General features: G+C 43.0%; 1 protein-coding gene across 1 annotated transcript in view; it reads left to right on the top strand.

Moving 5' to 3' along the window:
- The window catches only part of PLEKHM3 (pleckstrin homology domain containing M3), a 223345-nt gene that overhangs the window by 50544 nt on the left and 149477 nt on the right, over positions 1 to 23324 (top strand). Inside the window, exon 3 of the mRNA XM_027565778.1 lies at positions 1191 to 2126. Coding sequence (XP_027421579.1) covers positions 1191 to 2126 — 936 coding nt within the window. The remainder of the gene's footprint in view (positions 1 to 1190; positions 2127 to 23324) is intronic.

The following is a 23324-nucleotide window of genomic DNA, read 5'->3' as shown; positions in this document are numbered from 1 at the left end:
ACAGTCCAGTAGGGAAGACACACTTCTTTAAAAACATCAACATTTATTTTGTTTGTTCAGATATTTAAATAAATTATTATAATACAGCCTGAGAAGAGCCCATTCGAAGAGAATAATGTAGTAAGGATCCCTGATACTGACCCAGGGGTGTGTGTGGGCAGACTAGGGGGTGGGGTTGGGGGAGTCAGGGCAGACTCCTTCTAGAAGAGAGGCTCCTTGAGTGATGGGTAAGTGTGTGGTAGCTGGTGGAAGTGGAGGAAGGGGCGCTGCAAGCGAAGCGAATAGCGTAAGCAGGTTCAGAGAGGGGAGGGAACTGCTATCCAAGCAGACACCTAAGAAGTAAGCTAGTTGAGTCATGTCTGGAGAACTGGTCATGAACCAGAAGGCCCCTGGACGGGCCTTGAAGACTGATGGGAGTGTCTGAGAAACAGGAGTTTGTGAGCAGCATGCATCACGCTCTGTTCTTTGCACTGGCCCTTCCTGTCTTTACCAACCTAAAGAAAGATGAGTATTGTCAGGGAGTTAGGTCAAGTGGCAGGAGGAGCATTCTTTCTCTCATATTTGGTGCTGTGTAGAACATTGGGCTTCCCTGGTGGCACAGTGGTAAAGTATCTGCCTGCCAATGCAGGAGACACGGGTTCAATCCCTGGGTCGGGAAGATCCCCTGGAGAAGGAAATGGCAACCCACTCCAGTACTCTTGCCGTAGAAATCCCGTGGACAGAGGAGAGAGCTTGGTGGGCTGCAGTCCATAGAGGTCGAAAAGAGTCAGACATGACTGAGTGACTAACCAACAACAAAAGAACGTTACCTAGAAAACAAGAAATTCTGGCAAAAAGCGGTTGTTTAATGGGCCCGCAGAGCATAACCCCGGTCATTCCAGTGTTTCTGTTTTTCGAACAGGCTTCTGCCTGTCTCATTGGCAGCGAACCCCCAGCCACCCAGTACTTACTTTTGCAGTCAGAATTGCACCCTAGGTAAGTTCTTCAGATGTGAGGGTTTCCGTCAATTACATCTTGTTGATTAGACACTCTCCTGGAATTTTTACTACCTCTCTTTAATATTGTGTTTGGTTTGAGTCAGCAGGTTAGGCTGATCTGTTTGTTTTCTGGCACCTGCCTTGTCATCTCATTCAGTTCATTCATGTTCACGGATTAATACATTACTTCTTTTTTTTTTCCTTTCTTTCTAGAACACAAGCCAGCATTCCCGAACATCCTGAAGAAGGGTTACCTGGAGATTCGGAAGGACCATGACAGTTACTGGCAAAGCTGTTACGCCGAGCTCTCCCCCTACAGCTTATACTTCTACAGCCTCGACAGCAGTGGGAATCAGAACCTCTACGCCACGTACCAGCTGTCCCACTTCCAGAGCATATCCGTTCTGGGAAACCTTGAGGCCAGGCTGGTGGACACCGTCCTGTATGACAACACTCAGCTGCAGCTAAAGGCAGAGTCACCGTGGGAGGCTTTGGACTGGGGGCAGAAGCTCTGGGAAGGTGTGCATGCGGCCGCACCAGCCTACATGGGCCGGCCGGGAGAGCTGGCCAACTCCCCGGGGCTTGGCCATCATGTGGACTGTCCACAGAATCATTGTTTACAGAAGAAATCCCGCGAGCTGCTCATGCCATCCCCTGTGCTGGATAGCCCCAAACAGTATCAAAACATCCTCAAATCCGGGACACTGTACAGGCTGACCATGCAGAACAACTGGAAGGCATTTACGTTTGTGCTGAGCAGGACCTGCCTGATGGCCTTTCCGCCGGGCAAGCTGGACGAGGACCCCCTGCTGAGCTACAATGTGGACGTGTGTCTGGCCGTCCAACTGGACCACCTGGACGACTGTGATTCTTGCTTTCAAGTCATTTTCCCCCAAGATGTCCTCCGCCTCCGTGCTGAGACGCGGCAGAGGGCTCAGGAGTGGATGGAGGCCCTGAAAACAGCTGCCAACACGGCAAGGAGCTCAGAACAGAACCTGCAGGTCACGCTGAGGACCAAACCCAGGGATCAGATGGGTGGGCACGAACTCAGGAAGAACAAACGCCAGTCGGTGACTACTAGCTTCCTTAGCATCCTGACGACTTTGTCTCTGGAACGAGGGCTCACTGCTCAGAGTTTCAAATGTGCAGGTATGAAACAGCATTTCAGCCTAAAACTCATTAAAGAACAAAATCCTGAATCCCGCAAATGGAATTCACTTGAAAAATCCCTTTGAGAAGCCAGTCCCCAATACCTCTTGCATCTCACTAAGTCGTGTCCAACTCTTTGTGATCCCATGGACTGTAGCCCGCCAGACTCCTCTGTCCATGGGATTTCTCAGGTTAGAATACTAGAATGGGTAGCCATTCCCTTCTCCAGGGAATCTTCCCGACCAAGGATCGAACCGGGCTCTCCCATGTTACAGACAGATTCTTTACTGTCTGAGCCACCAGGGAAGCCCCTCCTTTAAGGAGTTTGCTATAGTAAACCATCTATCCATCTTCATGCCACTCTGATGAAGTAAGTAGAAGCAGCTGTGATCTACCCACTGAATCAAAATGACTCGGCTGCAGCATAAGCAGGCTAGAATGTAGACTTCCTGAGTCCTCTGTGATTCCATTTCCTCTGCCTTCTTAAATCAAGGTCACTGGGAATGTAGACTGTCTCCTAAGAGACATCCATGCCCAAAGCTGACTGCTGGCATTCCTTAGGTAAGGAAAGCATCCATAGTCAGTAACTGTCATTGATCATGACCTTGTCAGATTCTGTTAAGGAAGACTCCAGAAAGTCAGCCTTGACAGAGAACCTGGAGATGGCCAAGTGCAGGGCGATGATGAATCAGCAGGGGACCTCTGAGTCACGATGGGCTGGGCCCTCATTCTTGGGACTCCTGGGGCTACCAGAACTGCTGTGGAGGGCAAGACCCAAGGTGGAGGCCAAGGCCCAGTTATCTGGTAGTCCTTAAAACCCTGTTATTGCTTCTCTCCCCTACTCACCATTCCTCTCACCTTCCCACAAACAGTAAACCAGAAAGCACGCATCTCTCACTAAACCAAGTCTGTTTATCTCCTATGAGCAAAATCAAATTATTTCCCTTTCACTATACATGCTTGTGTGATCAGTCGAGTCTGACTCTTTGTGACCCCGTGGACCATAGCCTGCCAAGCTCCTCTGTCCATGGGATTTTCTAGGCAAGAATACTGGAGTGGGTTGCCATTTCCTACTCCAGGGGATCTTACCAACCCAGGGATCAAACCCATGTCTCTTGTATTTCCTGCATTGGCAGGCGGGTTCTTTACCAACTGTGCCACCTGGCAAGCCTTTCCCTTTGATTAAACCCCATGCAATTTGTCACAAGAAATTTACCATGGAGGTAGCTTTAAATGGAAGCTTGATTTGGAAAATTTCAATTCAGGTGTATCAGATTTAAGTATGTTGCTTAAAAATGAACAAGAAACCTACCACCAGTCAAGAGCAGATTTTCAATTTCATGCCCCTTCCTGCATTCAGAAAAGCCAAATAGCAGTGGCACAGTGAACCTTTGAATTTACCTTAGTTATGATGGTCGCCTCTTCTATTGAAAAATAATTTACTCAAAGCGGGGATTAAGTAAATCATCCATGCTTTGTCTGGAGGGCCTCAGTAGCTTGGGAGCCGACACTTGCAGGGTGGGCTGGGAGAGACCAGCAACTCTGAGCCATACTGGGTGAGGTGCACACGGCTGCAAGCTTGTGTGACCTTGTGTTAAGTCAGCCAGCTACTTTCAGGAAAGGTTTTTGAAATAAGGAGATGCTGGTTTTAGCACAGTTTTTAGAAATTATTGACATTGCAGTGTCTTCATTTACTAGTGCATATATTATATTTCAGAGTTCAGCCAGTCAATAATAATTTATGAGTGCTTGCTCTATGGATGTGCTGGAATTGTGGTACACTCCTGTGGCTTTAGACTGCTGAGGAGGGCAACAAATCTGCTGTGTTATTAGAATCGGGGAGAACAGCCCAGCTTCATTTTCAAGGCGGAGACCAGAGTATGAATTGGGACCTTCCTAGTAAAAGAGGGAAGAAAAGCCTCAGGTGTTACACAGAATGATCCCTTTGTGGCCCTCTACTTCACCTTCCTGTCCTAAGTCTGCTTCCTGATGGAATGTGCCCTGCATACACCTTGGGCTACCTGAGTAGCATCTCTAACACCCAGAGGAAGGAGAAATACAGGCAGAGGGTACCGTTCAGCAGGTATACCACATCTGGCAGTTGGAGAAAGGAGAACAGGAAAAAGGCATAGAAAGGTGAGTGGAAGAGACAGGGAGACGGAAGCTAAGTGGAAAAGAGTAGGGAAAGGATCACGTAATGGGCTGGGATAGGACCTGGAGCAGCTTCTTTGTGTGTGCCTGCTAGATTCTTTGCGACCGTATGGACTGTAGCCCACCAGGCTCCTCTGTCCATGGGATTCTCCAGGCAAGAATACTAGAGTGGGTTGTCGTGCCCTCCTCCAGGGGATCTTCCCAACCCAGGGATCGAGCCCGAGTCTCTTATGTGTCCTGCATTGGCAGGTGGGTTCTTTACCACTAGCGCCACCTGGAAAGCCCCAGAGCATCTGCTTTAGGGTCCATGTTTTAGGATGCCACCGTTTGCTGTGTGAATAGGGGGCTCACTGATCGACCGTCTGGAGAATAGGCTGTGGATGGTGGTAACAGGGACCCCAGAGACAGGGTAAGGTAGCCTAAGAGTCCTTTGCTCTGCTCGACTTTTACCTTCTTGCTTTTGGTTTGGAGTACTAATGGGGCACAAGTAGCTTTCTCATTTAGCGTGGGGAGAAGTCAGTCCTAATTTGTACAGTGTGGCTGATTCTCAAGCAAAATGTTTAATTTCACTTCACGTCCCCTCTTCCATCAGAAACAGCTACGCTCAGTCGCTCTGTGGTACACGTGGGTTATGCGTGGCTTCTATTTTCCTAAATACCTGTGCCCAGAATACTGGTTTCCTACTCAGATAGGCATACTCCATCTCCTGTAGGGGGCAGAGTCTCAAAAGAAAAAGGCCCAAACTTAGTAAGCAAACCTCTGAATGTTGTTTTAAGTTACTTAGGAGGCTGTTCCTTATATCAAAGATTATTATAACAGATGGAACTTGAAAAATTGATCTATGTTTCTCACAAACACAGTTAATCTAAACCAGCTGTTTGTGCATTTAGTCCTTGTGTCCCCTAGCTTTTCATCTTCATAAAGACATGCATTCAGTGAAAGAGCTGGTTGCATAGCATGTTTACCTTCCAAGCTGTCAAAAAGTCCAATAAACTGTTTTTAGTTGAATCTTGGCTTTCTTTATCATTTTGGGGAGAAGCTAATTCACAGTATTGCACTGTTTAAGTGAGCCTCTTTAGACTACAGGGACTTATGTCCACTTGGTCCCTCCCCCTTTAAATATTCCTAATGAATAAACTTTAACAGTGGAAGATTGCACTGAGCAGGTCTTTATCATGATGTCATTCGGTTGCTATTCGGGGGAGCTACAGATGTTGGCTTTTAAATCTACAAAATAGTGCAGTTGGCCTCATTTCACTGAATACTTTCTGTAGGTGAAGAATTTTCTATATCCTTTTTAGAAACTTAGAGAGCCCCGGCAGAGAAAACGGACCCTGACCATCCCCAGATGCCTGAGGTTATGGTTTTGAAAATACATGCTTGCACGTAACTATTTATTTCTTAACATGTGCTTGAACTTTTTATAGTTGCGTTTGATTATGTGTGCTTTGTTACATGGCTCCCTTCCAGCTCCATGGATGCTAGAAAACCCAGCTACAGCGGTCTTCCTGCTATTCTGTAACCTGTTCTTGCTCATTCATGGCTCCAAGGCCCTTATATACGCTCTTCCTTCTTTCTGAGAACGTGCCTTTGAAAATTAAATTCTTCCATTCATTCCACCGTTTATTGTGTACCAAGTTTCTGACCACATGCCTGAACCTCAGATGTACCTGGAGGAGTCAGTGGTCCCTGCCCTCAGGGATCTTGCAGTCTCCTAGGGAAACCAACATGAACCAGATTCATCACCAATGCCAAATGGCAACTGTGAGCAGAGCTGGGGAAGCAAGGCCCACAGGTCAGATTGGGGAGCTGTCAGAGTAGTGCCTGGAGAAGGAAATGGCAACCCACTCCAGTGTTCTTGCGTGGAGAATCCCATGGACGGAGAAGCCTGGTAGGCTGCAGTCCATGGGGTCACACAGAGTCGGACACGACTGAAGCGAGTTTGCAGCAGCAGCAGCAGCAGAGTGGTGCCAAGTGGAAGTCTATGAAACTGCAAACATTGTGTCTTTTCTGACCGACAAAAAAGGGCAGTTTGATAAGGTTGAACTTCATGTTTGACCTTGAAGTCCCAGAAGGTTCCTGGGCAAAGGAGCACATGAGGAAAGTGGTATTTAGGAACAATTAATTTGCTAGTGCTTTAGTACAACTTTACAGAAGCACTTTAGCAGAAAGTAAGGAATGCTTCTTTAATGAAGTCACTGGTTGGGATTCAAAATTATGTTTGGCAATAGGGCATCTATAGTTTTAAAATATTAATGCTAAAACAAATAACTGTGCGGCTTATTAAAATATTTATGGGGTAGGTACCTGTAAGTGGTTCTAAATGAGGTCATTCACAAAATGCTGTATCAATTTGATTATAAAGCAGTAGCACAGTTTTCTTCAGGAATTAGAAAATGTGTACATACCTATTCCCCCTCAACAGATACTTGGTTTCCTGGCAGTAATATATACAGACAGTTCTCCTGTAATTTCCCAACAATCAAGAAACATAGCAGTTGAGTGTTATGCTAAAAGAGCCCAGAGCCTTGTTTATAGATGTGGCAAGAGATGGCAACACTCACGTCTCCAAGCGTGTTACTGCTTTGTGATTTGGAGGTGCAAACGGAAGGCCCACTGTGGGGCAGTGTTCTTGATTGTGAACCGAAATTGAAAATGTTAACAGAAGAAACAGCAGAAAAACAGTGATCTGAGGGGATCCCCTCCACCATTTCACACTGTCAGTTTTTATGGTTTTACTCCTTGGGCTGCTGTTTAACCTCTTAGGACTGCTCTTGGTGATTACATCTCTCTGGCATTAAGAGCTTTTTACTTTCCTTTTTTCTACCCCCCCTAGCCCTTGGGAGGGGTAAGCCCAAGGGGTGGGGGGAGTTTTGCTGTGAATTCTTCAGCCATTTAGTGCAAATTCCTGTAATTACCGGCATTGTGTCCTCTCTGAATGGCACATAATACAGCAGAAGCCATTCCTAATTGAGACCTTACAGGAGGTACAAATCCTCTCTTTGTTCAGCCTGACAAATTAGTGCCAGAAAGTGGCAGGGTCCGAGTGGAAATCAAAGGCAAGAAACACAAAGATGGAACTTAAGGCTACAGTAATAACCCTCTCTTGTCCTGAAGGGAAAAAAAGGAATGACCAATGAAAAATGAAGGTTTTTTTTGTTATAAATTCCCTTGACATGACAGCACCTCGGGGCTGCTCTATTTATTTAGCAAAAGTGATTAAACAGTAATACAACAGGGCCGCCCATTGTTTCCCCCCGGTGCCCCCACCTCACAGACCCCTGCTGCCTCGGCTAATTGATTGACAATGAACCTCTGATAAAGAAGTTTGTTGTTAGGACCTGAGGTGGGGGGAGCCTTTTTTCCCCTCTTTTTGTGTGTCTGAGTGTGTGTGTGTATGTGTGTGTGTGTGTGGGTGTGATTTCATTTTTGTTTGAATTGCACTCCAGTTTCTCTTTGCCCCACCCCTTCTTTCCCCTTTTCTCCCCTTTGCTTTCCACTCCCCTTACCCCAAAGCTTTTGAGCAGTTGCTCCCAGCTGACATTCACAAACAGGTAGTGAGGAATTAGAATTGTAGTACAGGCTTTTGACAAGTTTATCTTCGAGCAAACTTCCTCCTCTCCTTTGGTCCATTTAAGGCAGAACAGGAGTGTGAGAAGACAGAAAAGGGGAAGAGGGCTGATTATTGGTGCTTTAAGCTCAGAGAAGTGGGGTTTTTTTGTTGTATGTTGTTTTTTTAGTTTCTCGTGTATGGGAACGGATGTCTGAAGCTAATCTTTCAACTTTAAGAATCTGTGCACGTTTATGTGTGTAGGTGGGGGCGGCGTTGTAGAATAAGAAATAAAATTTGAATTATTTAAATCTCCCCTCAGTTCCTGAGAAGCAAGGATTGATTATTTTAGGATAGAACATGGCTGCTTGTGGTGTAATTCAGCACCCCAAGATTGCTGTAAATGGTGGGAAGATGACCAAAGGCCTCTAGGCAGATAATTAATAGCCCCTAGTTATATATGCTCAGCTAGCTAAGCTGAAGCTAAATCCCAAATTTAACTCTGTTACAGCTGCAAAAACAAATCATTTCAAGCCCCTATGAAAGCAAAATATATTAAACAAACAGTATCGACCTTGTTAATACCCCATGGCATTTCATGTGATAAATGAGGGCGTCTTTCTGGCAAAGGCCTGTTTTATGGCATCGTTTGGACATAAAAGATACCTTTACCCTGGTAATACAAGCATCCCTGATAGAAAGTATGGAGTGGTTAATTATTCATTAAATAGCTGCCAGTCTGGAAGTAAGCAGTATTTCGGACTTGGGCACAGTTAGTTACTTATTGGCCTCAGAGTAAATCATGCAGAATGGCAATTCTTAAGAAAAAGAGAAATTGAATTTGGGAGCTGATTATGCACGAGTCTAGGTAAAATAAGTTCTGTACATTTTTAAGTGCCAAGTCAGAAAGTTATACAACTTACTACTTAACGTTCTTGAAAAAAAAAACAAATTCCAGTATGGCCAAAAATCTGTTTTGATTCTCATGTGAAAAATTAGGGGATCTCTAGTAGCCAAAGTGCCAGACCTCCTAAGAAAATGAGAGACAAAAAAAGAAATTGACTTTCCTTGATAGCTCCAATTCCTCTCTTTACTACTATTTTCAAATTTGTCTCATACTTATTAGGAATGGTAATACAGTGAAGATTTATGTGACTTAAGGAATAGGCAGGTAGCCAATTGGAAGAGAAAGAAACAATTAGGAAGACTCTGCTGTGCCCCTCAAAACATAAATAGCTTGGAGTAATGAGAACTATTTAGTCCATTATAACCATCTCACTTTGTATTGGGCTTCCCTGTGGCTCAGCTGGTAAAGAATCCGCCCGCAATGCGGGAGACCTGAGTTCGATCCCTAGGTTGGGAAGATCCCCTGGAGAAGGGAAAGGCTACACACTCCAGTATTCTGGCCTAGAGAATTCCATGGATTGTATAGTCCATGGGGTTGCACTTTGTATTGTCTAAGTTATTTTGTTTTTGAGTGTATTTGATTGCTGTCTCCCAGAGAAGAAATCTCTAGTTCCTTTTGTTTGTGTGCTGGAGGGCTAAGTTTTATTTGCCCAACCTTGATTAGCACCATGGAGGCATTCTGATAGTAAAATCCGTAAGTGGAGTTTCAGTGGAGGATTTATTTCAACATGCATTTATTAAACCCCTCATGTATGTAGGGGCTTTCCTGGTGGCTCAGACGGTAAAGAATCTGCCTGCAGTATAGGAGACTTGGGTTCGATCCCTGGATTGGCAGGATCCCCTGGAGAAGGAAATGGCTACCCACTCCAGTATTCTTGCCTGAGAAATCCCATAGACAGAGGAGCCTGGTGGGCTACAGTCCATGGGGTCCCAAAGAGTCAGACACGACTGAGTGACTAATACTTTCATGTATGCCACACACATGCTCTTCCAGGTACCTTGGGATATGGGAGTAGGAGTGTGGTGTATGCTGTGCTCTTCAAAACATCTAGAACTCCTGCCCCTCCTGAAGTGTATTGGGGGCTGGATGGGACTGGGAGACAAAGGCGGGCAAGCCAGTGGTTTGGAGACCCGTACGTCCGTGGCTGTGTTCATGTCAGAGAACCCTGTTGTAGAGAACTTGAAAGCTAAAGTGCTAAAGGAGTGTCTTTCCTCACTCTTCCGTTTAAAACTTTGTCCTTCTGCTTCCTGGAGAATTAATCTCAGGGGACCATCATCTCAGCTTTTACTACCATCTATCAAAGATAAAACCTGAATTTCTATTATGTGCTCATTATGTAGTAGGTGCGATAGGAGATACAAGAGAAGCATAGGTGTGGCCTGGACCCCTAGGACATTATAGTCTGGTTGAGGGTGCACAAAGGAAAGTGAGGGATTACTAGACAGTTAGGTCAGATCCATGCTTAGTGTTCAGAAAAGCATTTGGTAAAAAACCCTCAAGATGGAGAAACTTGGGTTATCAGAGATTTTAATAATGTTGTTTTGTGAATGGTGAATGACTGACAGCTTTACCCAAGGATTATTGACTAACAAATTCCTTTCATCCTAGAATGTTGTCAGTAAAGATACATGAAAAAAGTGAGAAGCAGCATACTTGAGTAATTAGGAGCTAGGACTCTGGAATCAGACTGGCTAAGTTCCTAGATCTGCTACTCACTCTGTGACTTTGGGTAAATTACTTAACCTCTCTGTACCTTCATTTTAAAATTTCAGATGTGAGAAAATAATCACATCTACTCCATAAGTTTGTAGTAAGAATAAAATGGGTTAAAAGGGCTTGAAACAGTACCTGGCACATGCTATATGCTATGATTAGTCGCTCAGTCGTGTCTGACTTTTTGCAACCCCATGCACTATAGCCCGCCAGGCTCCTCTGTCTGTGGGGATTCTTCAGGCAAGAATACTGAAGTGAGTTGCCATGCCCTCCTCCAGGGGATCTTCCTAACCCAGGGATCAAACCCAGGTCTCCCGCATTGCCTGGCACATAGTAAATGCTATATAAGAATTTTGTTGTTCACTCAGTCGTGTCTGACTCTTTTCAACCCCATGGACTGCAGCACGCCAGGCTTCCCTGTCCTTCACCATCTCCTGGAGCTTGCTCAAACTCATGTCCACTGCGTCAGTGATGCCATTCAACCATCTCATCCTCTGTCGTCCCCTTCTCCTCCTGCCTTCAACCTTTCCCAGCATCGGGGTCTTTTCTAATGAGTCAGCTCTTCACATCAGGTGGCCAAAGTATTGGAGCTTCAGCTTCAGCAGCAGTCTTGATTTCAAGCAGAAAACCCTTGATTTCCTTTAGGATTGACTGGTTTGATCTCCTTGCAGTCCAAGGGACTCTCAAGAGTCTTTTCCAACACCACAGTTCAAAAGCATCAATTCTTTGGTACTCAGCCTTCTTTATGGTCCAACTCTCACATCCATACATCACTACTGGAAAAACCATAGCTTTGACTATATGGACCTTTGTCAGCAAAGTAATGTCTCTGCCTTTTAATATGCTGTCTATATGTAAGAATTATCTAGTTTTATTATTTGTCTACATAGGACAATAATTACATGGATAAAGATATCATAGGCCTACATACCAAATTTGCAGTTATCTCTAAACTAGGTTGGACAACTAATGTGTTGAGTGACAATCAAGATTCTGAAACACGCTAAAAGAATGGACCAAATGAGGTGAGATTTAGTAGGGATTAATAGATAATCCTATACCTATATTCAGAAAGTCAGCTGTGAAGATGGAAGGAGGAGAAACTCGATCTAATAGCAGCTCACGTGGTCATACAGATGAGATTTAGTAGGGATCAATAGATAGTCCTATACTTAGGTTCAGAGAATCAGCTACAAAGATGGAAAGAGGAGAAACTTAATCTAATAGCAGCTCATGTGGTCATACAGATGAGATTTAGTAGGGATCAATAGATAGTCCTATACTTAGGTTCAGAGAATCAGGTACAAAGATGGAAAGAGGAGAAACTTAATCTAATAGCAGCTCACGTGGTCATACAGATGAGGCCCTGGGGAAGCCGGCATTTGTGCTGTTGTGGCTACACAAAGTGCAAGCACAAAACAGGTCCAGAAAGCAGAGAACGTATCCTCACTGTGGCCAGAGCACACCTGGAAATGTCAGTTATGGATGCTGCTTTAGGAACAAACAAATATCTACTGACACTCGATAGGATAGTGAAGGGACTAAAAAGCCCTGCCATACAAATGTCACCCAGGATAGGGAGGACCCGTCTTGTTTCCACATTATTTGAAGGCTGCCATTTAGAAGAGAAAATAGGCTTACTTTGTGTAGTTCCATTGGCTCAAAGTAACAGAAATGCCCAGAGTAGAATGGATTTTCCTTATTGAAGAGGGTTTGATGGCCATGGGTGAAAATGAGTAGAGTGGCAATGAGACCAGAGGGTCTGGAACGTTGACCTCAAGGCCAGTCTTCTAACTTGTCTGAGCTTCGTGTTTCTCCTCTGCAGGATGAAGAGGTGCATTAATTCAGCCCTTCTGCAAATATTTATTGAATTTCTTCTATATTTTATGCAGTATGCTTGATGCATAGTGAACAAGATAATCCCGTTGTATGTCCTCACAGAACTTGAAAGCCGGAAGCCAACTGAATAAGTAACTCTGGCACCTGAAGGTCTTTGAGTATCTTTCCAACACTTCCAACTGTCTGTGGTATTTTAGAGGGGACAGTTTTGCTCTGTATGGTCCCTTTTATCTCTCATTCTGTGATTCTTTGAAATATCTATAGAAGATTAGAGAAAATTAGATTAATGTGGTCCTCCATTTAAACTTCATTTAATAAGCAATGCCTTTTTGCTTTGGGTAACAGTATTTAAACCATTAGAAATATCACTTGACTAAGAAGACAGGAGATGGGATTTTTTTTTTTTTTCTGATATCTGTCATTGGATAAATTACTCTTTCGTAGTCTAAGTTTCTAGATCCAGGAAATTCATTTTCAATAAAACTAAATGTATATTAAGAATGTGAATACACACTGAAATAGTACTGTCACTATGGAAGAAGAAGAATGTTATATAATTTGCGTTTTGAACTATTTCACATCCTAAAATTCAGAGAGATCTGATCACTTTATATAAGTAGGCCGTTTGATTTTATAGGATATAAATTTGCTTTTTGATTTATTCCTGGTATTCTCATCATAGAAGTCACATGTTGTCTTTGATATGTTTCAGAAGAATAAAATCATTTTGAATTTCAGAAGATAGGGATCTTTTGATAGACCTTCCTGAACTTCATAGACCATAGCTGTGCTATCTTTTTTTAAAAAAGCTGTTCATTTCTCCTAGTCTTTGTTGCTATACTTTGGTCTGGAAAGTTCTTGTCCCTTTTTGTAGCTTCCTTTATGGTTAACATTGTTCTCATCGTGTGTTCATTTCCGGCTAAACTTCTAAAGTAAGTGTTAATATACTATTGGACTCTACGTTGAGTTAAAAGTTTCTATTTACTGACCTTTCACTGGGAGGGAAATTGGTCTAGGTGTGGTTTTAGGACAGACTGGGGTAGGTTCTTTTAATTTCTAACTAAGTTCCATGAAAAACTAAGCTTTCATGAAGTCCTTAGAATAAGAGCTACTAGAGAGGTTTTCTAAACTCCATTATACTGCCTAAAAGCAGAAACATTTTTAACTGAAAAACTTGCTGTTTTATCATATGTCTCTGAATAAGAAATTGGGGAATGGAGTAGTGCCAACTTATTTCTTGCATTAATATTTCCATCCATTCATTCAACAGACATGGGCCTAATACGGTCCCCAAAATTGAGGACCCTAGAAAATATGGCTATAAACGGGTCTTTATACCTTGAAACATTCTAATATAGAAAATGTTTTCATTAAATTATGTTAGTTAAAAAAAAAAAACAACATGAAACTCCTTTACATGTTTCTGATAAAAAGTGGAGCAGGCCTGCAAAGCCATGTGATCACGGGTGAAAGCCAGTGTTTTGGGTACAGTTTTGTATTGTGCTTTGTTGAAGACTTCTAGGTGTGAACAATCCTTTATACTCCTAGAGACTTATTTCCAAGCCTTTCATGACCACTCTCCCCAAACCCCACTCTTATCCTGCAGGTAAACTGGACCATTCCTCCTGCTTGATTCCACCCACCTCCACTGTTGGACTCATGGGCCTGTGACTTGTGTCTCACTTTTTTGAGGGCAGGACCCCAGCATCTCTCAAACTGTGGTTGGAACACCATTTGCATCCAAATCACGAGCGTGATATGGGGAGCCCTGGCTGGATTCTTGCCTAAGACCTGCTGGAGTCAGAATCTCTCCAATCAGGCCTAGAGATTTCACGAACTTTCCAGTTGGTTTACACGCATGCAAAGCTTGAGAAACCACCAATCTAGCCCACAGAATGTTCTTAGTGAGTGGATCGAGCCGTATTTCAGCTTTCTTTAGGTTATATAGGTACGTTTCCTTTAATTGTTTCTTCTACCTATGACCATTCATACCTATGAGATATCAATCTGCTGATCATCTGTAGGTTTTCATATCCTCATTATATCCTGGAAACTACAATGATGTTCTTTTAGGGTTCTACCCTGTGGTGAATACAAATGAAGGAAGTGATTAGCTCAAGTCCTTGATCCACGTTTTTGGCTTCTTTTTCCTTTGAGACACTCTAATGTTATGTTTTTATTTTATACTTGGCATAGTTAGTGTTTGAATTTTGAGACTGGCTTTCACTTCACTGTCTTTTCTCCCAGCCTGGTAATTTTTCCCATAGATGACTACAGTGGCTTCCTAACCAGGTTTTCTGCTTTCATTCTTTTTTTTCTGGCCACAAGGTGTGACTTGTGGGATCTTAGCTCCCCAACCAGGGATTGAACCTGGGCCTTCAGCAGTGAAAGCACCAAATTCTCTGGACCACCAAGAAATTCTTCCCTGCTTCCATTCTAACCTTCCAAATCTTAACTGCAGTGAGTGTGATCTTATTAAAATTAAGATTGACCCTGGTAGACCTTTCTACACCATTTTTCAGTAGCTTCTCACTTCCTTTGATGTGAAGACTGGCATCTTTATAGCTCCTCCCTCGTGATATGGCCCCTGCCCACCTCCTAACCATCAACTCTTGTCCTCTTGTCACTCTCCCCTACACTGGGTTCCAGCCCCACTGCCTTCAACCACTTCCTTTGCACTTGCCCGAGAGCCTTCCCATGGTGGTTGTCTCCCCTGGAATATTGCCACCCTCACCATTAACCCCCAACTCATTCTTTAGGTCACTACTTAGATATCCCTTTCTCAAGAACACCTTCTCCAACCAAGCCTTCTGACTGACTCAGGACCTTTTTAATTCCCTCTGCTAGCATGCTGATCTACTACATCCAAAAAGTTCCAAAAAAGAAAACTTGAATTTGCTGAGTATCAGCAACTATTTGCATAGCATTTACATTAGGGATTATAAGTAATCTAGAGATGATTTAAAGTATGTGGAAGGCTGTGTATAGATTATGTACTCTAATAGGACATGCGAATACTACATCCTATTATTTAAGGGACTTGAGTATCTGCAGATTTTGTTAGCCATAGTGGGATCCTGGAGCCGATACCCCGTGGGTACTAAGGAATGACTGTACTTATGATTACGCTTTTATTAAGGAAGGATACAAATCAGGAACAGCCAAATGGAGAGACTCAGACAGCAAGGTCTGAGAGGGCTCTAAACACAAAAGAGTTTCCTTGCCCTCTCTCCATGGAGTCAGAGCACATCACCCTCAGCACACCAATGTATTCATCAGCCAGGATGTCCCCAGAGCTTCAGTGTCCACAGTTCTTACTGGGGCTTCATTATATAGGCATGTGTGATCGAATCACTGGCTTTGTGATTGAACTCAATCCCTAGTTCCCATTCCCTTCCCCAGAGGTCACACTGACTCCTAGTCCCAGGTCTCTAACTCTGTGGTTGATCCTTCTGGCAACAACCCTCTCACCCCAACCTGAAGCTATTTAGTGGCCCACCAGGACTCGCCTCACTAGCATTAACTCCGTTGTGATCCATGGGGCTCATGAATAATAAAGATACTTGTGTCGCTCAGGAAATTCCAAGGGTTTTAGAAGCTCCCTGCCAGGAACAAGGAAGAAAGACCAGATAATTCATTATCATACAGCAGCTCAGAATATTGAGTGGGCCATTTCTACCGCAAAAATGGAGCCTGGATGAAAGGAGGATGAGTGATGTTGTGGTTGCCTCTTAGTGGGCTTCCCTGGTGGCTCAGTGGTAAAGAGTCTACCTGCTAATGCAGGAGACACAGGAGACGCTGTTTTGATCTCTGAGTCAGGAAGTTACTCTGGTGTAGGAAATGGCAAGCTGCTTCAGTATTCTACCCTGGGAAATCCCATGGTCAGAGGAGCCCGGTGGGCTAAGTCCATGGGATCTCAAAGAGTCAGACATGACTGAGCATACACTTCGGAGAATGAGAAAGGCATGGCCTGCTCAACCTGTTTCCTCATTTCTGGTATGCTACTGGTAGGTGCCTTCTAGCACTGACTGCATCTGCCAGGGGAGGGGAGATTTCTGGTGGTGTCTTCCTGGGTCACTGTGGGACCAAGCAGCTTCAGAAGCAAATAAGAAACTGGCCAGTCTTGGGCTGCCCAGCCTGGCTACAGCTCTGCCAGAGCCCCAGCTCAGGGTGGAGGGGTGATGGACACGTCCAGTGACTGTGATCCCTGCTGTCTCACCCAGGTACTGCTCTCACATCTTGGTTTAAAATAGAGTGTTTCCTTTTTAAACGGTTATTATAAAGATGATCAACAAAATTAATTTTATATATTACCTTTAACTGAAAATGCATTGTATGCTATTTTTAGATACAGGAGCTAGGATTTCAAAACCAAAGACATGTAGCCTTGTATCAGCTTCCAAAAGAGCGCAAATCACATTCATTTATTTCCAGCTTTATTTAGGCATAATTCACAGTTGACATTGTGTAATGTGAAGGTGTACGAGATGATGATTTAATATATGTGTGTAACGTGAAATGATTGTCACAAAAAGGTTAGTTAACATATCCATCACCTCACATAGTTACTTTTTTTTTGGTAGTGAAAACTTTTACCATCTACTCTTTTAGCAATTTTCAAGGATACAGTACAGTATTACTAACTATAGTCGTTCTAACCGGGTCTGTACTGAGAGTTGTGTCTTGCCCATATTTTTTCAGTAATGTAAATAAATCACGTGTGGCTGAACCAAAAGCTTTGCTAAAAGCCACTTCCTCCTTAAATCACCAGACCCATACCGCTGACAGAGAGGATAGACTTAGTTTGAAAGCCTTGGTCTCTTTCTTCCTTTACCAATAAAGATGTTGTTCTCAACCCCCAGACTTTGAGAGACCAGACAAAATAATAGACACACGTGATCTGGGGGCTGGGAAGGATCCAGATTCAGTAGGATAAGTAATAAATTAGGAGCACAAGAGCTCAGTCTTCTGTTTACAGCCCTGCGGCTGATTTATCTTAACAGCCTCGAGCTAGCCTGTCACCATCTTGCAGGTCGGCAACTTTGACACCATAACTTGAGGCAAGATTAAACTGTCTTGACTATGTACAATTCAAATGTTATAAAATGTCAGTTGCACTCAAAGTGCTAAATATTATCTATCACTGCATTTTTTTCCCCCGGGAAATATGAGGGAGGACATTCTGTTTTATGATGTAAAACTGGATGGAAACCTCGAAGAAAATGATGTTTCTCAGCCATCGTTAGGATGAGGAATTTTAACTGAGTAAAAGGTGTCCAGTTATGTGGGGGATTTCCTGGCTACCCCTTGAGTCCAACTGTCCTGCATGACCCTCCCCTCAGTAATCTTCACCCGCCCACAGACGTACTGTGGTTTCCTGATTCTCTCCCTCTTTCCTCCCCACTCCCATCATTGGATGCTGTCTGTCTGAGCCATCATCCATATTGAGGCTTTCCAGGGTTAATAAATCATACTTCTTCATTCTGCTTCTAGGGGTCAGGCGGATGGTGATCAAGATCTTGCATGCATTGCTCATAGATCACATGCAGTGTTATCTAAGGGAGCCTTAAATTAGGGAGACTTCTTCACATGGTCACAACTGGAGTCCCTAAGGCCATGTCCTCTTGCCACAGCCAACGGAAAAACTGCTCCTTGCAGGCCAACTGAGCATGCCAAGGTCCTTCTTCTAAACTCCCTGGTCAGATACCTCATTTCCTTATCTGTGAGGACGGCCGGATGAGCAATGGGGAGAGAAGCTGAGAATACTGCTCTAGGAAATTCCTCTCAGATGGCAACGTGAAGACCCGGAAATAGGCATTTCTCACTTGGAGGTGTTGTGTGTATCTGTGTGTCTTCCAGTGTCCATAAATTAAAGTTTTATTGGCACACGGTGACACTTTTGTTTATGTATTGTCTGTGGTTGCTTCTGAGTCATAGGTGTTTTTTGTTCTCTTGCCTACCAGCTCTAAATATCCTGACACCAGCAGCCTATCTTCTTCAAATGCGAACCATATCGTTAAGAACCATATAGTTAAAAGATTAGTCTTGGCGGTGGTTGCAAATCTTTGTTTTTAGAAAGACAGAAAAACTTGGAAAGCAAGACAAAGAAGACATAAGGGAAAAGAATAAAGGAAGAAAGTAGACTAAGGCAGTTCCTAAATCCTCTGGAACACAAAGAATTTGGTGCAAGGTAAAAATGAAGGAATTCAAGCGTGGACTTGAAGCTGATGAAAGTGATTTTTTTTTTCACTTTGAGTCTGTTCCTAGTACTGCTCAGATCCACTCTCATGACTTTAATTTTATCAAATTGTTGTCATTACTAAAATAGCTCAGGTAGAAATTGCTGTAAGAGATGTTGTCAGGGTTTCTTCACAGGTTTTAGCAAGGAAGAGGAAAGGTTGTGTTTTAAAGATATTGTAAAGTTCAAAGAGAGGAGACTCTCACAAAATAAGCAGAGAGAAACAGGCATTAAGAATGAGGAGTGATGTGAAGGAGAATTCCGAAGGGACCCTGATGGGACAGTGTGTGTGACAGAAGCTACAAGCTGATGAAGCTAATGCACATGGAGCCTTCTGTATACATGCTGGAAGGAAATGTAGGTTCTGAAACAAGTCAGGAAAGGACAAGGTGCTTTTCAAGTAAATCTGAAAGATAATCTGAACCTCTAAGCCAATAAGAGGTTATTGATCTTTTCAAGGAATCATAATAGAGATATAACTGGGGAATCACAGAAGAATTAGTGGTGGCTTAATATAATGTTAAATACCAGGAGAAGTCACTGTAAACAATGTAATTGGGGCACACAGTGGATCCTCTGTGAAGAAAAAAGGATTCAGAGCAGGGCCGTGACTAGGGTGAGGAGAGGAAGGCACTCATTTGAGGCGTAAAACTTAAGGAAATGCAAAAAAAACCCAAAACTCTCAGTAACCAAGATAAACATTATTTTAATGGAATATTATTTAAAAATAAAAATTAACACCAAAAAGTTCATAATGAACAAAATAAAATTTTTTAACAGTATCAGATAGCATCGGTGTGACTGATTTCCTTGGGCCTCAGGCTCTAATATATGGTCCAGAGAAACATTCCAGTAAGACAGTTTACTTAAGAAGATATCTTCCCCCAAAGCTTTTAGTGTGTAAGTTCCAAGTAGCCCAGCCTGATGTTCACCTTGTTAATATTGAGGATGGTGAGGTTGACCCCCCACTTGTCTGTCTAGTGGGCTGCCAAATGGGGAATCCAGACTGATATACATGGAGCCATCTGTTTACACGCTGGAAGGAATTGTGGGTTCTAAAACCTACATTTTAGATTAATAACTATGATTTAGCAATGACAGATTCTGGGTTAAGATAGAACTGCAGTGGACGCTGTGTAAACCACAACAGAGGAGCATTATTTCTCCACTGGCCGTCTGCATGTTTAAAATAATCCGCTTAGTCTGGCCCCTTCTGTTTCTGTCTGTGTTTTTCAAGTAAGAGTTACTGGTAGCAAGTGTTTCACCAGCAGAGTAATTTATGAAGAGATGAGCCCCAGGCTTGGAGGAGGTGTAACTATCAGGTAGTCTATAGATGGTGGTGCAGTGTGGACAACACCTCTTTTTGGAGGCACCTCTCACGTAAACTGGGCTTCCCAGTTGGTGCTAGTGGGAAAGAACCTGCCTGCCAATGCAGGAGACATAATCAACCTGGGTTCGATCCCTGGGTCAGGAAGATCCTCTGGAGGAGGTCACGGCAACCCTCTCCGGTATTCTTGCCTGGAGAATCCCATGGACAGAGGAGCCGGGCAGACTACAGTCCATAGGGTTGCTAGTCGGACATGACTGAAGAGGCTTAGCAGCATGAATCATTCTCTTTAGATAGGAGAGCAGAGCTGGTGAAAGGGCTTTTACTCCTCCCTATTAATAGATGGCAACCCACTCCAGTATTCTTGCCAGGAGAATTCCATGGGCCGAGGAGACTGGCGGGCTACAGTTCATGGGGTCACAGAGTTGGACACGACTTAGTGACCAACAACAGCAAGATAATAGATGGTATATTGATTGCTTGCAGAGAGAAGTGACTAAGTAGTGCATGTGTGTGTGCTCAGTCATGGCACTATTGACATTTGGGGCCAGACAACCCTTTGTTGTGGGAGGCTGTCCTGTGCATTGAGGGATGTTTAGCAACATCCCTCACCACCATTCATTAGATGCCAGCTACCTCCACTCACCCTTTTGTGACAACCAAAAATGTCCTGACATTATAAATATCCCCTGTTGGGACAGACATTTCCACTAGTAGAGAACCACTGCTATCAAGAAACAAGGGCAACCAACTGTCTCCTCTTCTTCAGTTCTTTATAAAGTAGTGTCTGCTACTGAAATCCATGTTGATTTGGAGAAGACTGTTGAGAGTCCCTTGGACTGCAAGGAGACCCAGCCAGTCCATCCTAAAGGAGGTCAGTCCTGGGTGTTCATTGGAAGGACTGATGTTGAAGCTGAAACTCCAATACTTTGGCCACCTCATGTGAAGAGTTGACTCATTGGAAAAGACCCTGATGCTGGGAGGGATTGGGGGCAGGAAGAGAAGGGGATGACAGAGGATGAGATGGTTGGATGTCATCAGTGACTCAATGGACATGGGTTTGGGTAGACTTCGGGAGTTGGTGAGGGACAGGGAGGCCTGGCATGCTGCAGATAATGGGGTCGCAGAGTCAGACACAACTGCATGACTGAACTGAACTGAATGGTTTCTAATGGGACCTCAGCCTCTTACTGGGTAGGTTTAAGGAAAAGTAGTATTAAAGTATTACTCACTCAGTCATGTCCAACTCTTTGTGACCACATGGACTGTAGCCTGCCAGGCTCCTTTGTCCATGAGATTTCCCAGCAAGAATACTGGAGTGGATTGCCATTTCCTTCTCCAGGAGATCTTCCCAACGCAGGGATCAAACCAAGATGCTCTGCATTGCAGGTGGATTTTTTACCATCTGAGCTACAAGGCTCAGAAGTAAAAGTAGTAGGTTATAGAAATAGAATTTTCACCAACCATCATTCAGTGTAACTATATCAGATGCTTTTAGTCACAAGAAACAAAAGATTGAATTCAAATTGATTTGTATTATAGAGGTGAATTATTCTCAACGGGCTGATTTTTTTTTAGGTATTAATTGATCTGTTAGTTCAAATTTTTTTACCTATTAAAAATTTTTTTTTTATAATTTCTGTTTATTTGGTCAAGATTCAGCACGTAGGATCTTAGTTCCCTGACTAGGGACCGAACCCAGGCTCCCTGCATAGGAAATGAAGAGTCTTAACCACTGGACTGAGCTATTTTTTTAATTTAATGCTTCAAACAGCATTTTCTCATGTAAACCACTTGCCCCTTCTGACTGATAGATTTCTTATATAACCATCATAGGCTCAGAGTGTCATGGATGTCTTTTGGCAATCCCCTTGCCACACTCTTCCCATTATTCACCTACCAAATCATTTGTGCTTTATCTCCCACTACAGTATCGCCTTCATCTCCCTGCCTGCCTAAGCTCAGGCTGGGGCAGTGACTTATTAGCTGGTTCTCTCCCCTCCCACTGTTTTCTTGTCAATTAATCTTTCCAAAGTTCAGCTTGTAGTTTTGCTTCTAACTCTAGCTGTTCCTTTATCTTACTCGTTAATACTCATCCTGGATTGATTAGTAAGGACTTCTCCCTGAGCATGTGGGAGTCTTATGTTCTAGCTTCAGTTCATTGTTGCAAGCTCTTTTCCCAACACCCCTCTAGTTACAGTGAGTTTCAGACAACTAGAACAGTCAGTGTTCTCCAAACAAGCTACCATTTTTCTGACTTGAACCATTCTTTTTCAAAATATATGTATTTTTCCCCTTCAAAGCCAAACGCAAATTCCTCCATGTCTACACAGCCTTTGTCAATCTTCACAATTAGAGTGATTGCTTCCTTTTTTGCTCATCTCTGCTGTCTTCTGCCTGCCACCTTACAGATCTGTATTCTTGCCCCCTTCACCTTTCATATTCAGAGGAGATGCTAATGATTGAGTGGTCCAAGGCACAATGCATTGATGAACTAAGTGATGTTCTTGCATGTAATTGATTCATATTTTCTGTGCTTGTCATATTGTCATTGACAAGGAGACAGTGGTTGTAGTGTCTTCTGCTTGGAGATGACGATGTGGAAATTCACCTGTATAGTTCATTGGTGTTGCTCATTAAGTGCTAAATCAGGCATTTCATCTAGGTCCTGCCTTTTCCACTAGAGGTACAACCATGAGCAGAATTACTGTATCCACCCTCTGTCTCAGTTTCCTCATCTGTAAAATGGGGATAACACCTACCTCACAGAATGAGAAGAGAATTAAATGGATGTGTGTGCGTGTAAAGTGCTTACAACAAAACCTTGCATCCATCAGTAGTAAGCATTATGTCAGTATTTGTTTATCCATTTGCTTATTTATTTTTTCCAGTTTAAATTTCTTACTATTTTCTCAAAAGTCTTTATGGAAAGAGCAGACAGGCATAGAACTTAAAGAGAAACTCTTAAGAGGAAAACAAGTATGAAAAAATACTAACTTTAGACTGATTTAAATATACTAGGTGCTGAATTTATAAGATTTCATTATTAAACTTATCTGACACTACTCTAAATACTGGTATTGAAGCATCTTATTATAAAAAAAAAATAAAAGTAACTCAGCTCAAAACATTTCTTTGGAAATGAAAATCCATGTCACAGATCATTATATTTATAACTCAGTGTAGCTATTTAGTAGATAGAAAAGCAGTCAGAATCTCTCGAACAGTGCACATATTTACTTAACTTGCCTTAGCAAAAATCAAGATTTATTGCCTTTCAAGATAAATTTTGACTAAATATTGACTCTTGGTTCTCAATCATTGTTTACCCGAAAGACCAATAAATCTTGACACTTCTCAACTTGAGTTGGAGTCTACTTGGTATTTATTAATTTATTTCATACAATTTATAATCTTAATAACAACATGCCATGAGATTAAACAAATAAACATTATAGAGTTTACCAAGAGAA

The sequence above is a fragment of the Bos indicus x Bos taurus genome, chromosome 2 (genome assembly GCF_003369695.1).
Source record: "Bos indicus x Bos taurus breed Angus x Brahman F1 hybrid chromosome 2, Bos_hybrid_MaternalHap_v2.0, whole genome shotgun sequence".
NCBI lineage: Eukaryota > Metazoa > Chordata > Mammalia > Artiodactyla > Bovidae > Bos > Bos indicus x Bos taurus.
This window is presented reverse-complemented; position numbering and strand designations above follow the sequence as displayed.